Source organism: Perissodus microlepis, chromosome 10 (assembly GCF_051167445.1).
Source record: "Perissodus microlepis isolate ML-2025 ecotype Zambia chromosome 10, ASM5116744v1, whole genome shotgun sequence".
Lineage (NCBI taxonomy): Eukaryota > Metazoa > Chordata > Actinopteri > Cichliformes > Cichlidae > Perissodus > Perissodus microlepis.
In genome coordinates, this window is record NC_140470.1 from 2814554 (window position 1) to 2833056 (window position 18503).

The window sequence follows — 18503 nt, forward strand, 5'->3', positions numbered from 1 at the left end:
AGACTCTAATCGTGGATTGCAGGTGACTCCTCATGCAATCTTCTCTTTGCGGAGCCTCTGCTACTATGTTCGGAGCTCAAGGGCAACAGACAAGCTTCGGTCACGGAGAGTGCACACAGGCGTGTCAGATGGATCTGTGCGCTTGTGTGTGTGTGTGTGTGTGTGTGTGTGTGTGTGTGTGTGTGTGTGTGTGTGTGTGTGTCTGTGTGTGGGAGGTGGGGTTAATGTCTGGTAGCCCATGAACATAGAGACTGACATGGGCTTGGTTCACTGGTGAGCCAGCAGGGAGTCAATGCAGGCAGGAATGTTGCTGATTTAGCCTTCCAGCATGACAGAGAATAGCAGACAGGAAACAGTTGTAGTTATCTTTTAAAAATCAAGATAGGGGTTAAAAAAATTCTCAGTTATATAACATCTCAAAAATATTAACCAAATAATGTTTATATTTTTCCTTCAGTATTTCCTTCAGACCAATGCCAGTCAGTGGTTGCTTCACTGAGGCAATTTATATAAGTAAATGTGAGATCAATACAGGTCCCACTAACACACAGCATAAATAGGCCTATGCATTAGCCTGTGCATTAGACCACTGATGTGTCAGGGGTTTTTTGCGCAGCTTGTATTTACCTCAACCAAACATCATTAATCAACTTTTACTGAATGAGTATGGAGGCTCCTTTTTTTCTCGATGAAATGCCAACAAAAGAGAAAAAAAAATCTACAATTTATGACATATTATCCGGGTTGACTGCTTGGTTCCCACAACAAAAGCGTGATTTTCACCCTTTCTTCTGTGATTTTATCACATTCAATGAGCTATTAGCCCAAAAACATGTGCTCAGCCCAAGGCTGTTAATGTATTTAAACACTGGAGCCTGATTGGGTATTAACCACAATGTGGCCTATGTGGTCTGCACCAGGTCAGCGGGCACCAGGGCATCAAGACATTAGGGCATCTCCACTGGGGCAAACAAGGACTGAGCCACACTGACAGCTCATAGCAGGCGATGCAGGTAATTAAGGCAAAGCTCTGCAGTGGCTGCCTAGGGAGGAGAGGAGAGTGTGGTGGTTGGGGGAGTAGAAAATGGGGGTTGGATAGGGAGGGGTGGAGATAGGGTGGAGGACAGGATGGCCTCATGATGGCAGTGAGTAAGCAAGCACCCACCCCACCCCCTACCCTCTCCACTGTTGCCCTAGGGGCTTACACAATGAGCGGTAAAGAGAAGCGCTGCACTGAGCTGAGATGCACTGATCGAAGAACAGAGTCCCCTCACTCTCCCAAATCACCGGCGCCCAATTTGCCCTCATGAATAATGTTGAGCGATGTGCTCAGTGCCATGCAGCCGCTATGTAAAACCAATGATACCCTTCTCTGATGTCAACTCTCTGGAGGGTGAGCAAAGAATCACTGTGGAGTGGGTTAGTTGATGCATATGAATGCTCATTTACATAAGCGCTAACATAAGAGGAGGGAGTTCCTACATACTGTGCACTTTGAAGACATTAATCAGTTACATCACTAAGGCGGGAATGGACAAATACGGCAAATAGACTGAGACGGAGAGGTAGAGAGTAAATAAAGTTCTAGTAACTGCCACTGATACTAACATGCAAAAGCACATCAGGAGAAAGAAACAACCATCTCAGATAATGCTCCATTACGCTTCCCAAGTGATGCTATGTTGATATGACTGCATTTACCTAATATTAGGTCACATGGAAATTCAAGCGCGGATCAGAGCTTAATGTAGACTCTAGTCATTTCCCAGCCTTCTGGAGCGACAGAAGTCAGTTCTCATTATGAGTTACGGAGCTAACTACAATAAAAGTAGCCTTCCATATCTATTCTGTGACACATTAGCTTTCTTATCTACCTACAAGCCACAAGTCTGGTCCAGACTGAGTTACTTTAGTCTGAAACACAGATATTCATGATATTCAATGGATGACTCCTACTGAGTTCAGTAATACACACTTTTCTCAAAACATTTTTGGCTTTAATGAACGCTTTATCAAGTTCTAGATTGGTTGCCATGAGATCTGAGTAACACGTTCTTGTTCCACTTCAGGATAACCTGTGGTGATTCTTTAAACTTTCCTCCAACTCTCCCCCCCCACCCCGAAACAGGGACAACGAAGAGCTGCAAACTTCCAAGCTAGCGAAGCAGTGGGGAGCATCTCTGCCATTAACCAACGGCCTTGTTGAGGGTAACAGCACCAGGGACAACCAATTCAAATGTTCAGTTACTGTTAGGATATAATTCTTTCAAGCATGTGCAAACTTTTAGGACATCATAGGTTTGCTGTGGCTCCAGAGTGCTGACAAGGATCAATACCCTTGGCTCATCCCACCAAAGCACTGAATTCAAGAGGGCCAAGACAACAAAGTAGGGTACATTTGCTTACATCTCTATTATTATAACCAGATAATATTGCTGCTAAAAAAATATTGTTCCAAACCTTAACAATGGACATGTATGGATGACATATTTCCCTGTTCAGCTGTCGATTGGTTCTTTGGAGGGGCCGAATAACTAGAACTACCTTTAGATTTCCCTTTCAGCGCCACGCCTTTCTCTTATTTTTGGCTCTGAATCAGTCTGCCAGCAGAAGATGTAATGGAAGGATCAACGACTGGTGGTCTTCTGTTAGATGGAGGTGACAGTGGAGAGGTACACTCAGGGTTCAAGGTGAGCAGGAACAACTAGCAACCCCATTCTAGCACCTTTTAATAATAAGTCAACATACCTCATAGACAGGCTTCATTCATTTCATTGCCTTGTGTTACATCCACATTTAGGGTTACTTTGTTAACCACCAGGTGAACTAAAGTAGAAGCTGAGATATGGCCAGCCTACTGACAGTTATTAGCAGCCATGGGCTGAGAGAAAAAGAAAATGTTATGTCTATAACATCTTAGTCTAAGGAGCTTGGAAAGAAAAGCGTCTGGACTTCTTTAACTTGCTTGAAGACGTTTCACCTCTCATCCGAGAAGCTTCTTCAGTTCTAAGGTCAAATGGTGGAGAGTCTCAGATTTAACCCCAGTGGGAGTTTCCCCCCCCAAAGAGGGACAAAAGGACCCCCTGATGGTCCTCTACCTAATCACATGAGCCAAGGTGTGAAAGCGGGTGTGGGTCCCAATCAGCCAGGGTTTCGGGTGAGCTCATTGTGAAACCTGGCCCCGCCTTATCATGCGATTTCCTGAGGTCAGATGGCCCAGGATGTGAGTGGGCGTTAAGGCGTCTGAGAAGGGAACTCAAAACTGGATTATAGATGGCAGACAGTTGGTGTCGTAAACCACCGCCTCTGTGATGGTCGCTCACAGTGGACATAAATGGCTTCTTTCACTCCTCTTTCAAACCATCTGTCCTCTCTGTCCAAAATGTGAACATTGGCATCCTCGAAAGAGTGACCTTTGACCTTTAGATGCAGATGGACTGCTGAGTCTTGTCCTGTGGAGGTGGCTCTTCTATGTTGTGCCATGCGCTTGTGAAGTGGCTGTTTGGTCTCTCCAATGTAGAGGTCTGGGCATTCCTCGCTGCACTGTACAGCATACACCACATTGTTAAGTCTGTGTTTTGGAGTTTTGTCTTTCAGGTGAACCAGTTTTTGTCTGAGTGTGTTGCTGGGTCTGAACCTTCACAGACGTCTATAACATCTGTTCCATGATGGAGAGAAACACGGTACAGCACATGTAGCATGAGATGCCATGCTCTTGCTCTACAGCCAGGACACGTGTGGGTGGGATATCCCGTACTAGAATCAACTGACAATGACCTGCTGACGATTAATCATTTCAAATAATGCTTTTTAAAAACACAGTCTGACATTCTGGGAAATTTGAAATTTGGACTTAAATGTCTAAATGTCTTTATCTCAGTTCTGAATGAAAGATAAATGTTATGCTTGCAGCTTATCGCTTCTTGCAACCTGCAGTTTTGAGATCACTGTGAGGCTTTCAAAGAATCAGTTGAACTCCACAAATCCCAGAACATCCATAAAGCGATTCTTTCTTTACCCTTCACTTAAACAACTTTGTCATAATAATTACTTGGCTTTAGAGGGATTAGTTTAAGCATAATGCTTAGAAAAACCAAATTCATACATTTTCCCTAAGATCTTGAAGTATTTCTTTAACTTCATTTTCTTTGTACAAGAACTAATGTACTTATTAAAAGAGAATATTGTCAGTCACTCCGAGTACACCCCAAGAATGTTAACATGACTGCGTATTTTGCACTGAAAATGGTATTTTTTTTTCTATTTCAGCAATAGGAGTACATTTTTTGAAAGAGGATGTTTTAGTTAGAGATGCCCTCGTGAGTTCTTGACTTGTATCTCTGAACAGTGCTACAGCACTTGACTTAAATTTGTATAAAATCTAGTGAGGCACAATATACGCCGTGCATGCTGTTAGAGGGTGGGAGAGTGGCATTATTTCTGTTTGAGTAAAATTCCTCCTACCTCTGCTCGCTATACCATCAAGTACCATTCAACTGACTGAGCCGACAGAGAGAAAGATAGAGATAGGGAAAGAGAGAGAAAGAGGATCTCAGGTGAGCTGAGGAGGAGGACATTAAACCCAGCAGGAAGGGATGAACGAGGAGATTTGCTGGAGGAGGAAGGCTGACAGCCTGAAGATCATCCACAGTACTGGTACTGTGACACAGCACAGGAGCTTAGAGCCTAAAGAAAAGACGTTTGGTATGCATCTGAGCAGAGTAATTATAGTACAGCTGGATTTTGTTTCTTCTGTGAGAAAGAAAGAGAAGAAAGTGAGAGAAAGCATGTTTTTCCTTTTGACTTGATCTGACATATGCTGGATTTCAGCTTTTGGTCATTGATGCCAACATGTTTAGTCACCACTGAGTGAGAAGTTTACTGAAGTTCAGACAGCTCTGGTGTATTTCACTTTCCACCTTTTGATCACTTTGACATGTTTTTAGATGAGACACGTGCTCCATTTGTAACAGACAGAATACTTGGGATCATGTTCATCGTTTCAAAGGAAAGAAACAACAATGCTCACTCATTCGGTCTGCTAAACACGAGTGCAAATGTGTGGGACATGTATGAACGTTGACTGGTGAGATGTTGTATTGGTGAAAAAGTAAATTTCCACTTCTGATTAAAATGCTTGATCAGTACAAAAGGAAACTTTTAAAAGAAGATGCTTGGCTGCTTAATCCTTCGAGTAAAAATCATACAGTGTATTTGGTGTGTTACAAGTACTGGCAGATGTATTTTTCCTGAGCCCTAAATGGATAGATGTATTTATTTCACTCATTTACTGGACTTATAGAGATGAACATATAAACAGTTGTGTAAATATGGTCTTTCATAGGCACTGGTTATTGTATCAAAATAAACACAACAGAATTTCCTTAACTGTGTATCACACGAACAGATTAGAGAATTTTCCGCCTCTGTAGAGAGCTATAACAGGAAGACATTTTGCTTCATTGCCATGTTGTTTTCCTATTATCCCGGGGCACAGTGAATGCCATTTGCAGGAGAGAAAGAAGGAGGCGAAATGTGGCAGTTAACAGTGGAGGGCAAATCAAAGTCCTGGGGTTAAATGGGATTGTGGGTCAGATGACTAGACATTGTTGCCTTTCTGCTCACGGCCATACTCTTCTGCCTCAGAAAAATATCACCGCTCCCCTCCCATCACTGTCTCCCTCATCCCTCCCCCCCTCCTCCTCCTCCACTCATCAGCCCACCATTTCCCTTTGAGGCAACAGCATTTTGTCTTTAGTAACCCCACTAGAAAAGACAATCCTTATTGCTCCTATGCAAAAAAAATTGGGAGCCAATTTGTTGAGCGTGGATTTTTGTGGTTTTTAACGATTGTTTAGAATTTGTGATGTTTTCATGTGTCTAGCTCTACTTTAGCTTTTTCATATATATCCAGTCAGGAGATTTAAGAAGTCACAGTCACACTAGCAATACTAGAATTACAGAACTTCAAGAAACCATGCAGTCCTGTACGAGGCTATCTGCAACCTCACTAATATAAATCACTCTGACGGATACACAGTCAATTGAGAGGAACAGGAACAGGCGACGGCTGAGAAAATGGCAGATATCTGCATTAGAGCTGCACTCAATCAGCACACAGATGGGAGTGAGCTTTTATTAACCATCATGTTTTCTGTGATTACTGCGCAGCTGTACATCAACACCGCTGTTTCATTCGTGTCCGTAACTACCTTCCGACGCAGCCTCGCGTACTCCCTGTCCTATACCTGAGCTGTGTGAATTATACTGGCAGCACCGGTGACAGGGGCCCTGCAAACACTGCCAGGCAGCAAAACACACATCAACATATTCAGAGCGTTTAGTGCCTGGGATTAATCAAATTATAATTTAATCATCTGATCAAACAGCAATTAGCATAATCACTTCTGGGGAAGGCCTGATAGAGCTGAGACTGGAGCGGAATGGAGCTGGGGGCGAGCAACACTTTAATGAAACATTTGCCAGAATGTTTGAAAATGTTACACATTTTGGGCTACAGGAAAAGAGCTGGACTGTGAATGTTAATCAGCACGGTCTGGTATGCTTAATGAATATGTCTAACAGTCAGCCACAGAGGAAGAAATTACAAGTGAGTATTTTCTATTTTGTCAGTGATTGTCTTTTATGGTTTAACATTGGGTAATCTTTATTGTAAACACCCCCACCCCCCCCACCCCGCCCATAAAAAAGGTTTATTCTAAAATGATTAAAATCTGGTTCATTTTTAGATTTTCCCCCCTCTACACAAACTGACCACAGAATTCGAGTTCAGCTGATAAAATCATTTCCCAGCAGTATAATTTAGTTTAGCAGAACATTGCTCCCACTTGTTCAGGGCAAGACTCAATTAATATTTTTATGAAATCACATTCTAAAGTCTACAATTAACGCAAGGACAGCGAATTTGGACGAACATGCAAAAATGCTTCCATCACTGTGTCTGCCATCATTGGTCTTGTTAATCTGCTGCAAGCTTGAGGTATTTTATATTACTGACATGAATGAGATGCTGTTTGAACCTTTTGCCTCTGTGTTTCATCCCATGCAGCAATCATTGCAACGCAAGCAACGCAGTCTTTCACTTTGTTCACGTGAAAATGTGTAAACAGCATGAAATCGATATGGAGTGAAGCTCAAGAGGAATACTTTGTAATATTACTGTGTTTCAGATGCTTCTGTTGTAAACGTCTCATTTTGGTTTCATTTTGGTTTAGACAGTGTTAGTTTAGTATAATTTGCTGACATCCCTTCACGTCTTCTCAGGGATAACAAATGAGAACTTCCCTCTGTTGTCTATGAGGTAAAACCATCTGTGCACAGATCTGTGTTGTTTTGCAGTAGTTGCATCATTTTTGTCTGTTCTACATACTTTTTTTTAAATAATATGAAAATTTAAAATCAGGCAAAACAGTAAGAGTAAACATATATAAATTCAGTGCATTAGATGGTCCATTATCAAATATTGTTGATGGGAAACAGTGTTTGTCAACAATTTTAACCTCATATCTGCTCATTGCAACTGAATCATGGCACAAGTTTAGTGTTCTTCTCCCCTTTTCTTCATTTTGGATTGATTTTTTTTCCTTTAATATATTTTTTGGCCTTTTACTGGCTTTACTAGACAGATACAGTGAAGACTGACAGTAAAGCCATGCGGCAAAGGGCCGCGGGTCAGACTCGAACCCGGGTCGGCCACCCTCAGCAGCATATGGTTGCCCGCTCAGTCCAGCTGAGCTAAACCGGCGCCCTTGGATTGAGTTTTGATTCCATTTGTAGAAGGGGCCACTCCATAATGTGTCTAGAACTTGGCTCTGGTGTTTATTTATTTTTATACCTGATGGATAACCACAGCCAAGCTCTAAACTTCTGTGGATACAGCTGACAGGAGCGGTCCCCATAGTGGTCTTCTGCTGCTGTAGCCCATCAGCTTCAACATTCAGCATGTTGCTCTCCGTGGTTGTAACCAGTGGTTATTTGGTTTTTATCAGTGCAAAGTAGTCTGGCCATTCTCCTCTGACCTCTGACATCAACAGCGCTCACTTGATATTTTTGTCTTTTGTGTACAATTCTCTGCAAACCCCAGAGGTGGTTGTGTGGTACAGTTCCAATAGATCTGCAGTTTTTAACATACCTGTATGACACCAATAACCATGCCACGTTTAACGTCACTTCTCCTTTCTTTACCATTCTGATGCCCAGTTTGAGCTTGATTATGCCCGTATGGATAAATGCAGTGAATTGTTGCAATGTGATTGGCCGATTAGACATTTGTGTTAAAGGGCAGTTTAACAGATGGACCAAATAAAGTCCAAGAGTGTATTTCATATGCTAAACTCACTACTTTCACAGTGATACACTGCATGCTTTAGATAATAAAAGTAAAAATTTTGTTTTGTATAAATGTAACATTTTATCCGGAATATTAGAAATGAAGTCCATTTCAATAAAATCCTCCAAGTTCAAGGACAAACAGCCAAGGTCTTTATTTTGAGAGCTTATGTTACCTCTTGTTGTACCTGACTGGTCACAGCATTAACCTACTGCCCTATTTTCTAATGAAAGCCTACATATGCAAATAACTTAGGTAACTGTGATCTTGTTAAATCACTAGTCCGGATAAGATGTACCGGAAACTCTAGTCCATTGTTTTTAACCACTTTACTTGCTCTGTAACACTGTCTCATTATATACTCACGCAAGGCCATTTCTGAAGAATGCAGCTTACATGTCACGCAAAATGTCAAAGATGTTCTGGTAATCAGGTTAGACAACAAGCTAAACTGCAGTGATCCATCAGTTAAACTGTGTAAAACTGATCTGAGCCAAAATTCTGTCAAAATGTCATTCAATACTTTTGAGTATTACCTTTAATCTGTGAGTCCATGTTAAGTGCTAGATGCACAGATGTGCTGTATAGGAATACCATAGCCATAAGCACCGACAACAACTTTTATAGTTACCACTTATCTGTGAAACACCCATAAGCCTGAATGCATGTTGTAGTGCTTGGCTGATCTAATGATTGCATAGCATTTTATACTTTAACCTTATTAAGTTTATCTTCATATATCTTTAATGAACTATCACACATGTCAGCTGCAATATGGACTAGAACCAGAAAAAAAAGCAGCAGGATGCTCTGAATTATCATTACAATGTCAAGAACAAAGGGCTCGAGCAATTTCTGTCACTTATACCAGTTAATTTGGGCTGTGGCACTCGCAGCCATGAACTTTAACTGGACAAAGGATAAAAAAGGCAGTTCAGTCTTCATAAGTGTAAAAAAAATGCTGAGAATAATCTTGTTTCTGCATGGAAAAGCAGGGCGATTTGATATGACTCTTTGAGTTTTAGATACCACATAACACAAGCTGACTGTGTGCGTCCCTCTTCCCCCCTCTCTTCCTCCTCTTTTTCTGCCTCACTACACACTATCATCTCCTTAAGCATTCTGGTCTGGGTTAAATGAAACCTTTAACAGTTCAATGTGCATCCATTAACATATGCTTGAGTCTACTCACAGCCAAGCTAAGGCGTAAGCATGCAGTGGCAAAAACAAACAAAAAAAATCTCGATCCGATGGCACGGAAAAATCCCGGAGTGATTAGCGAGTCCACAAAAACAGTAAGTCTCTAATGCCTTCTAACATTACCGAATGAACCAGATTTCATAACACCTTTAAGAAAAACAACAAATGTGAACGAAATCTATCCTACTGCGACACTCTAAGCTAATATAAGAGCACAAACACTGTTTATTTCATAATAAATGCATTTAGGTTTTAGAATATATTGACTTTACAGTTTCTATTAATGGTAAACATGCAGCTTACATGAATGTATGAATACAGCTGTCAGAAATGACTATCTCGAGCATGAGTGCTGATCCTAACTGAACAAAATCAAGACATGACAACTATGCAGTTACAGAGTAAACACGCTGAGTTTAAACTCACGTTCCCAGTGGCCTACATTGCATTGACTGGTGTGCTGATATTAACGTGCTACTGAGGAACTGAGCTCAGTTATTGTTTGCTGATGTGTGTTGCTGTGACTCCGTCAACCCGTTCTGTCTCTATGTGAAGTGACAGATGTATACCAAAAGACCAGAGTCTGCACAGACCTAGTTTCCTACTGGCCCTGATGCGACCTCTAAGCAACACTGTTTAGTCTGGTGACGATTGGCTAAAACTGTAAAATAGGAGGAAAATTTGGTGTGCAGTCGTCTCCAAATTTAAAAATAGCAAACCCAAGACACATTTTTCCACTTGTAAATTACAGATAAGGAAATTCATTTTAGCGGTGTACAATACATTTAGTCTGGTTGAAAATGTTTCAGGGAAGCGTGCCTCCTAGATTATCTTCAGAAAACTCTTTTCGATTGAAGGTAGTGATGTGTGATTTGCGCTGAGGTACACTTGTGAAAAATTAAGACTAAGCGTGTTGTTAAGGGTGGGAGCAGATGCTGTAACTTCAATGAGATGTTGGCAAAATGAGCTTTGTCTTGCTGTGTGCTTTCAGGGAGTTCTTCCTTCCCACAGACTACAGAGTCTTTACCTTACAGTATATAGCACCTTAAAACAACTGCTGCTACCAGAGTATGAAAGTAAAATCTGAACTGAATTGAATCGAATGAATCATTTTTTTAGTGTTTTTTTAACTATATATTTGATGAGGAACACAATCTTTTACATAACATGGATCAAATTCCTGAACAACCAACACGAGTTCCTTTTTCACTCTTCTATGACAGGAAATATTGTGGAAAGCAAATGAAAGTTGTTACTTAGTGTGAGAAATTTACAACTATACGCTCTACTGATTAGAACAATGATATGAATATAAAAATATATAGGTATAACCGAGCCACTGTGTACAGATACACATCGCTGATTTATGTCAGTTTAGTGATGTTTCATTACATAATTTGCTCATATCTGAATAAATATTCCTGGGCCTTGGTGTTTTATATTTTTAAAACTGGAAACAGTTGTTGGTTATTGTGAAAAGTTTGCAGTACGATGTTGTAAAACAGAAACAAATGCTGAGGAAAACTAAAGTCTGCTCCGACATTAATCATGTTTGATAACACGATAAAGACCTTTTCTCCAGCATCCCCCTTTCCATCCCAAGCTAAAAGCTAAAAATAAACATGCACAGAGTGATACTAAGAGCCAATTGAGGCGCTTCACTGTATATTTACACAGCTTATTAGTGTCCAATTGAGCATGTGTCAGATTTCCCCCCCTGGCATAGCTAAGCAAAAACAACATTATGCCATTTCCCCAATTTTCTCTCTTCATAACTGGAATGTTTTTCCTATTCCATTTAGGATAGACACTTTTGTAAGAGCACTTTAAAAGCTCAAGCACCACTGGAGTGAACTCTACAGCAGATTTTACTCTCTACAGTGCTGAATTGTTTATATCTCTTGTAGATGAGCTTGCAAATGTGTCCTCAAATTGGAAAACAGCAATTCAGAGCAAAATGGAGTTTGTACAGTAGATACTATTCATAAATGATCACTGAAAAGCTGTGCAAATAGCCAGGAGCTGCAATCGTTAAATACATTTTCTATTAAGAGCCAATGCAAATATAGTGCATGCAAACGACACCTGCACAGACGTGTATCACTTTTTGAAAATAAATGAAAGGCCGTGATGTGTATCGAGAAGCACTGATCAGGTCACCTGAACAGAGTGCAGTGTTTGTCAAGCCCAAAGCCCACACTGCAGCAACACTCATTACCCAGGTCTCCATAGAGACAACCTCAGCAGCCTGTACCGGACCAGAGCTCTAAAAGCCTTTATTTCGTAAAGCTTCATCTCTCCATCCACAAGAGGTGTAAAAATGTACGATTCGGATGGAAATGGCTCATTAAGTGCAGTCTTTGCAGGTCTGTCCACTGAAAACAAATGCATGGCAGAAACAATAGCATCTAACATCACCACTCACAGCCTTTTAATTCTGTGTACTGTCAATTTTAGCATGGCACAGAAAAAATACAGGGATCATCATAATGAACACTGGTCAATTCTACTTTCCGACACAAAAACGACGCTCAGATCTCTGAATGAGAAGAAAAGGTCAGCGTCAGACGATTCAAGTCTGCTGATACAAATGGTACCGCATCAGCAGCAGCCTCAAACGTAGCATTCATCACAATTACAAGTGCTGTTGCTGCCATTCAAAGTTTCCATGTAGATGTCTCTAGTAGCAGCCATTTTGCAACACTGTTGCCTGGACCAAAGAGACTGAAAAAAGCCATTCACAAGCAAGCTAAGCCATGGATCTCGCTCTGCAAACGGGGATTTCAGTACAGCGTTTAGTTAGATTTCAAATGAACACCAGTGTCCTCTCGTGTTCTTGGAAATTCTCTCGTCTCGGCTGCAGCAAAAAGAGAATTTGCTTTGAATCCATTCTCTCCTATAAATAAACCCTGCCTTCACAGAACCCTTCACATTGGCAACAAAATGGTTTTCCTGTCATCTTTGCTTGATGCATCATCGTCTACTCTCAGTTCACATTGTGTCCAGTCTTATTTTTTTAACCCCTTTGCTTCCACGTATCTTTCAAAAGATCTTCAAAATAGCTCAATTTTCTTTCGAGACGATTTCTGCCCCCCAACATGCGCACATCCCGTCCTATACCCCACAGCCCCTTGTCCCTCACCACCCCCCTTTTCCAATTCCTGTGTTCGCTGTAAAAAAAAAAAAAAATCAGTTACCCCCACTCCAAAGAAAGATACAACTACCACTTATCAAGCCAATCTTTTGAGGAATTCACTGTATACAAAACGGGATGTGGATGCATTTTGCGAGATGTGCATTTGGGCAAGGGTGATAAGGGCTTGTCTCTTTTTTTTCCCCCCAATTCAAAATGACTCCATGTCTGTGCTTCTAATATGGCGGGTGCAATGCCGGAAAAAAAAAAGAAACACACACACAAAACAACTAGCCAACCTTTTCATTCTTTTTCAAGGAGACAATAAATAGATCTGAGAGAAAGCACACAAACATGCAGTTACATGTGCAAAGCATTTTGTTAATTTTTTTTTACTTTAAATAAATTACAGAATGAAAGTAAATATCTGACATATTCACCAGCTCATTTCTTGGTTCATGAGTAGATTTTTGAATAGAAAATCATTGTGAATGTCAATAAAGAAATTGTTTCATGCAAATAACGGTTTTTGTTTGAATGCCTCTCAAAAGCAGAATAGAGATTAAAACAACCAAAGACTGATTGCACCAAGTAACACACAACTGTGTTCCCACAAAATGATTTACTAAAATATTACTTTCATAATTTATACAAATAGAAATCTGATTTATAAACAGTGCAGATCCGGCACCTAAAAATGATGTATGAAAATGCAGCCAAACTGAGGCCCAGCTTAGCTTCAAGAGAGGGAATAAATAATCCTTTCTGTACAAATTTAAAATGAAAACTAATAATTGTTCCAATTTATTTTGACCCTAAATTTTACTAAAAAAAATCATTGTAGAAAAAGGAAAATAGAAATATTCCTGTAAAGAGCCTTGTTCTTCATGCAGTACAGGCTGCACCTATCCACAACCTACATTTCTCCCCTCTCTCTGCTTCTCTATCTGCACAAGGTTATTGTTAAATATCGAAGGTGTATGAGGGGCTAAAACATTTTCACTTTATTAAAGGTTACTGTGCAAGTAAATATCAACCTCCCACCAAAAGCCCCACTGTCAGTGACAGGACATAGCAACAGCCTGTTCTACCCATCGTTTTCCCGGGACAATAAATAAATAAATATTATCCTCAAAGTAGAAATGGTTCCAGACCACCCCGCATATTAATTACAGCTTGGTTCTGTTCGATAATCAGCATAAACTTTAAGTTCGATGTGCGCAAAAGCATCACTTACCATTCAAGATGCACTGGAAAAAGAAAAGAGCCAATATCCACATGCCCCGCTCCGTTCAATATCCAAGCTTATGCTTTTTTCTTCTTCTCTCCACGCACTCTTTCTTCTTATTATTTCCCCCCTTTTTTATTTTTTCCCAAGTCAATTGCAATATAAGAAAAGGGAGCCTGCAAATCTCTCTCTCCCTCTCGCGCGCTCTCTCTCCCTCTCTCTCTCTCAATCCTTCACGTTGGGAAGAAGATGAAGAGGAGGAGGTTTGAGCTTTTTCCTGCTGCTGATTGTCTCCTGGTACAACGGGAGATGGTATATGATCCACAACTGTGCGTCTCACCCCTCCTTTCTTTTTCTTTTTTTTAGGACTGACCGCACCGTGCCGGGCCTCAGTGCAGCCGTCCCCCCGTACCGGAGTGCTGCTCTGTGTGGAACATGAGGGAGCTCGGCTCGGTGCGCTCCGGACCAGGTGAGCTGTGCTGCTGCCGCTGCTGCTGAGTCAGAGGCTCAAAAGCACAGGACGCACTGCCTATGCGCACACCGAAATCCACGGATAGAAAATTAAAACATCAAAGAAAAAATATATTAAAAAAATAAAAAATAAGAACCAAAAAAGCCTCCAATAATGAAAAGAATCAATAAAGAATGAATGAATTAGAAGTCTATGCCCTGAAAAGAGGCAAACGTGTCATCTCAAGTATGTGCGGGGAAAAAAATGCGTAAAAAGTTGGAATTTCTGTCGAGGATTAAAAAGCGCATGGAGTTGACTGTTAGCTGCGCTGGAAACTCATTCTCTCTTCGCCACCTCTCTCCATCCGGCGAGCAACAAGCACACGCATCTTCCCCCCGCAGCCGCACACACAAACTGCGCACACTGGTCCCTGCGCTTATAACCTGCCCTGCCTCAGAGCACCGTGGAATAAAACCTCGCTTCCTTCTCCGCAGCCGCTTTGCTCCCTCTCCATTGCCTTAAAGGTGCAGGGGTGGGGGTGGTGGGGGGCACAGCTGAGCCTCTGGCGTAAAAAAAGAAAAATCAGAAAGAAAGAAAAAAAAAAGGGGGGGGGGGGTGGAAATACAAAAAGAAGAAACCCTTTCTTTTGTTTTATGACGGATCAAGGTGCCACGCAGGGTGAACTGTGCATTAACGCAAGCAAAAAAATAAAAATAAATAAATATTAGCTCAGGCAGGACATCCTTCTATGGTTTGTTGCCACTGTTGTGGTGTAGCAGGCTGCAGGATGGAGGCTGAAGGAGGGAGGGAGGGAGGCAGGGAGAAACAGTGATGTAGGCTACACCTGACTGGGTGCTATGTAGGCATTTGGTTAAGGGAAAAAAATCTAAATTATCTTAATTGGAGGAGATCAAATCGTGTCCTTTAATGTGTCTTCTGGGTAATTTATGAGCCCCGGGGGCATTTTGGGGACCCTGCCAGCTTTACCCCGGCATTCATTAATTGACCTTGACAAATATAAGTAGCGACCCCCCTAATGCACCAGGGGGTATCAAACAGCGGCCATGTTAGACATCCACAGCCCCCTGCATGAGTTCACCTCCATTCAAACCACAGCGGAGGAGGAGGAGGAGGAGGAGGAGGAGACTGAGAATTAAGTTGTGAAACTGCTACTGGATGAAGACAAGCATATAGAGAAGTGTAAAGCCACATTTTTTAAATGATTAGCGTTGATATTTCTATCAACATTTTATAATTTGTAATTAGCGTGTAGTTGTAAAAAGGAAGAACACACCTGAAAAACAACCTTATTTGTTTTTTATACCAGCCTGAGACACAAAGATTCAGACGCTTCCTTTTAAACCTTTAGTGAGCAAACAGCAGTGCTGTATTTTTTTAGATACTATTGAAATAATTTTGGAAGCTATGACACTACTGTCATGTGACTGTTTGGATTTAGTGAATTTATGTTCAACGGCGACTCAAGCTTTAGCCCACAGCCTAGATGCAGTATCTGTCTTTAGGACTTAGCATCCACATCAGACCTGCATGTGAACATGCGCTACGCCAGGAATACAGGACCTGTCAACGCACGTCTGGCCCCTCCATGCGCTTCCAGCCAGGCGTCCCCAAAATAAAACTGATCATTATCACTGACTGAAGCTACCCAAAATAAGATAGCAGGAAGGAAACATGCAGACACTGTGCACAAAGTATTTTGTCTGTATGTATGTGTGGATTTTGCCTAATCCCCTTCTCTGTCAATCTCCTTGACTCCCAGCAGTGAGGGGGGGGGTGTTGATCATTCAGTTATGGCATTTTGTTCCCTGGAATACGCATGTCTCATCTTCTTCTGTCTGCCTTTGTATAGCACTGGTCTGCAGTCGGGGACTCTATATATCTTGCCCCAGTTGCAGGCAGCTACCTACTCAGACTGCTAGCAAATTTGAGGCTAAACTGGCTCACACATCAGTACCTGTAGTATCTATGCTATCTATACTAACTATTAAATGCAGACTTAGGGGTTTGTATCTAGTATGGCTAAGCTACATTGTTCTGAATTGCTAAAATTTTCCTGTATCGCACCTTATGACAAACTTCTAAGCAAATCCAATTCAAACAGACATTTTTAATAACTGCTGTCCGAGAAGCAAGAAATCAAAACCACCAAACAGTTGTATTGTGCTAATAACATATTTACAACTGGAATAAATAGGTTGGTTATTGAGAAAACATGTTAACACAAGAGCATCAATTAATTTGGCATCAACCCATTTCCCCACTGGTTTTGTTGATTCATTACCTTTTATGCCTTGTTATGCCTAATCATTCAGCCATATGTTAAATGATTGTCTTCAGTGTTCATCCCAGTGGACGGGGTTCAGAGATTGGATTAAAATCACTGGCTGTATGGTCATACAGAGCTCAATCCTTATTTCTCTAATACCTGCATTAACTCCATGATATGTTGTGAGGTTTGGATCAAATCAAAGGTTTTATCCTCTTTAAACCATGTTGTTATTTAACTGCACTGATTCTTTAATCAAATGCAAATATTTTAAAATATTTTTAATGTCTAAAACATCAAGAATTTAGTGATGGAAACAGATACTGGAAAAAATTAATACATTTATTAAGCATTATGATCTGCAACACGATCTGTTATGATGCTACTGTAGATAATGAAAATGACTAAACATTTGACAAGCAACTACTGGTTTTGCTTTCCCAGTGTTTGGACATTAGATTCGAAATAAACAATATTAATACCATTCATACCAGTACAATCTTACTTCAAACCTGTAATATATGAACAACTGGTCAAGACCCCTTGAAATACTAGTCAGTTAAATGCTTTATTCTTATTTTATTAACACACTGCAGCATTACCGTTACCGCTTCAAAGATATCTAGGCCCTGACGGTAAGCCGTGCCCCTCTCGCTTTCATTCTTTCTGTGGAAGTAGTAAATGAGTGACGGGGAAAGTAAACAAATGACAGCCATATAATGCTGTACTGCTGTACTTTGTTTAAAAAATAACAGAGAGAGCAGCTATATGTCAGGGGAAACGGTGAATGTGTGCATTGTACTGAAAACAGGATTTTTTTGCCACGTGAAAGGTTTGGCTCGTTGTGACATTATCTTTTTCCCCAAAATTAAAATCAAGATGAAAGATCATCATTTTGACACATTAGAATAAATCTTGTATGCATTGCAGAGCTAAAGCACAAGGAGACAGAGCAGGTCGTTCATCAAGTGTTCTAAAAATAGTAGCAGTGTTGGAAGCCGACTGGATATACACAAGAAAATTATCTTGAACCATGATAATTAGTCAGTTTACTATTTCAGTTTACGTAGAGCACCCATTTATTAATTTACTTTTTATTTTATGTTTTTTTTTACTATTTTAATTTTAGCTTTTCACTTCTGGTTTCTGTTTCTATCCATCCATCCATCCATCTTCATCCGCTTTATCCGAGGCCGGGTCGCGGGGGCAGCAGCCTAAGCAAAGAGGCCCAGACCTCCCTCTCCCCAGCCACCTCCTCCAGCTTATCCGGGGAAACACCAAGGCGTTCCCAGGCCAGCCGAGAGATATAATCTCTCCAGCGTGTCCTGGGTCTGCCCCGGGGCCTCCTCCCGGTGGGACATGCCTGGAACACTTCACCCAGGAGGCACCCAGAGGGCATCCTTGTCAGATGCCCGAACCACCTCAGCTGGCTCCTTTCGATGTGGAGCAGCAGCGGCTCTACTCTGAGCCCCTCCCGGATGGCCGAACTTCTCACCCTATCTCTAAGGGAGAGGCCAGCCACCCTTCGGAGGAAGCTCATTTCTGCCGCTTGTATCCGCGATCTCGTTCTTTCGGTCACTACCCACAGCTTGTGGCCATAGGTGAGGGTAGGGACGTAGATCGACCGGTAAATTGAGAGCTTCGCTTTTACACTCAGCTCCCTCTTCACCACGACGGACCGGTGCAGCGTCTGCATTACTGCAGCTGCAGCCCCAATCCGTCTGTCGATCCCCGGCTCCCTTCTCCCATCACTCGCGAACAAGACCCCGAGATACTTGAACTCCTCCACTTGGGGCAGGAACTCATCCCCGACCCGGAGTGGGCACTCCACCCTTTTCCGGCTGAGAACCATGG

The 18503-nt window shown here is 41.5% G+C and overlaps 1 protein-coding gene across 3 annotated transcripts in view; it reads right to left on the bottom strand.

The window, feature by feature from the left end:
- dscama (Down syndrome cell adhesion molecule a) overlaps nucleotides 1–14928 on the bottom strand; it is a 104915-nt gene extending 89987 nt beyond the window's left edge. For 2 of the 3 annotated variants that reach the window (XM_084941480.1, XM_084941478.1), the window contains exon 1: nucleotides 13921–14928. In XM_084941480.1, the coding sequence (XP_084797606.1) occupies nucleotides 13921–13963 (43 nt within the window). In that variant the 5' untranslated portion in view covers nucleotides 13964–14928. The remainder of the gene's footprint in view (nucleotides 1–13920) is intronic. The other variant, XM_084941479.1, reaches the window with a different exon arrangement.
- Between the last annotated feature and the right edge of the window lie 3575 nt (nucleotides 14929–18503).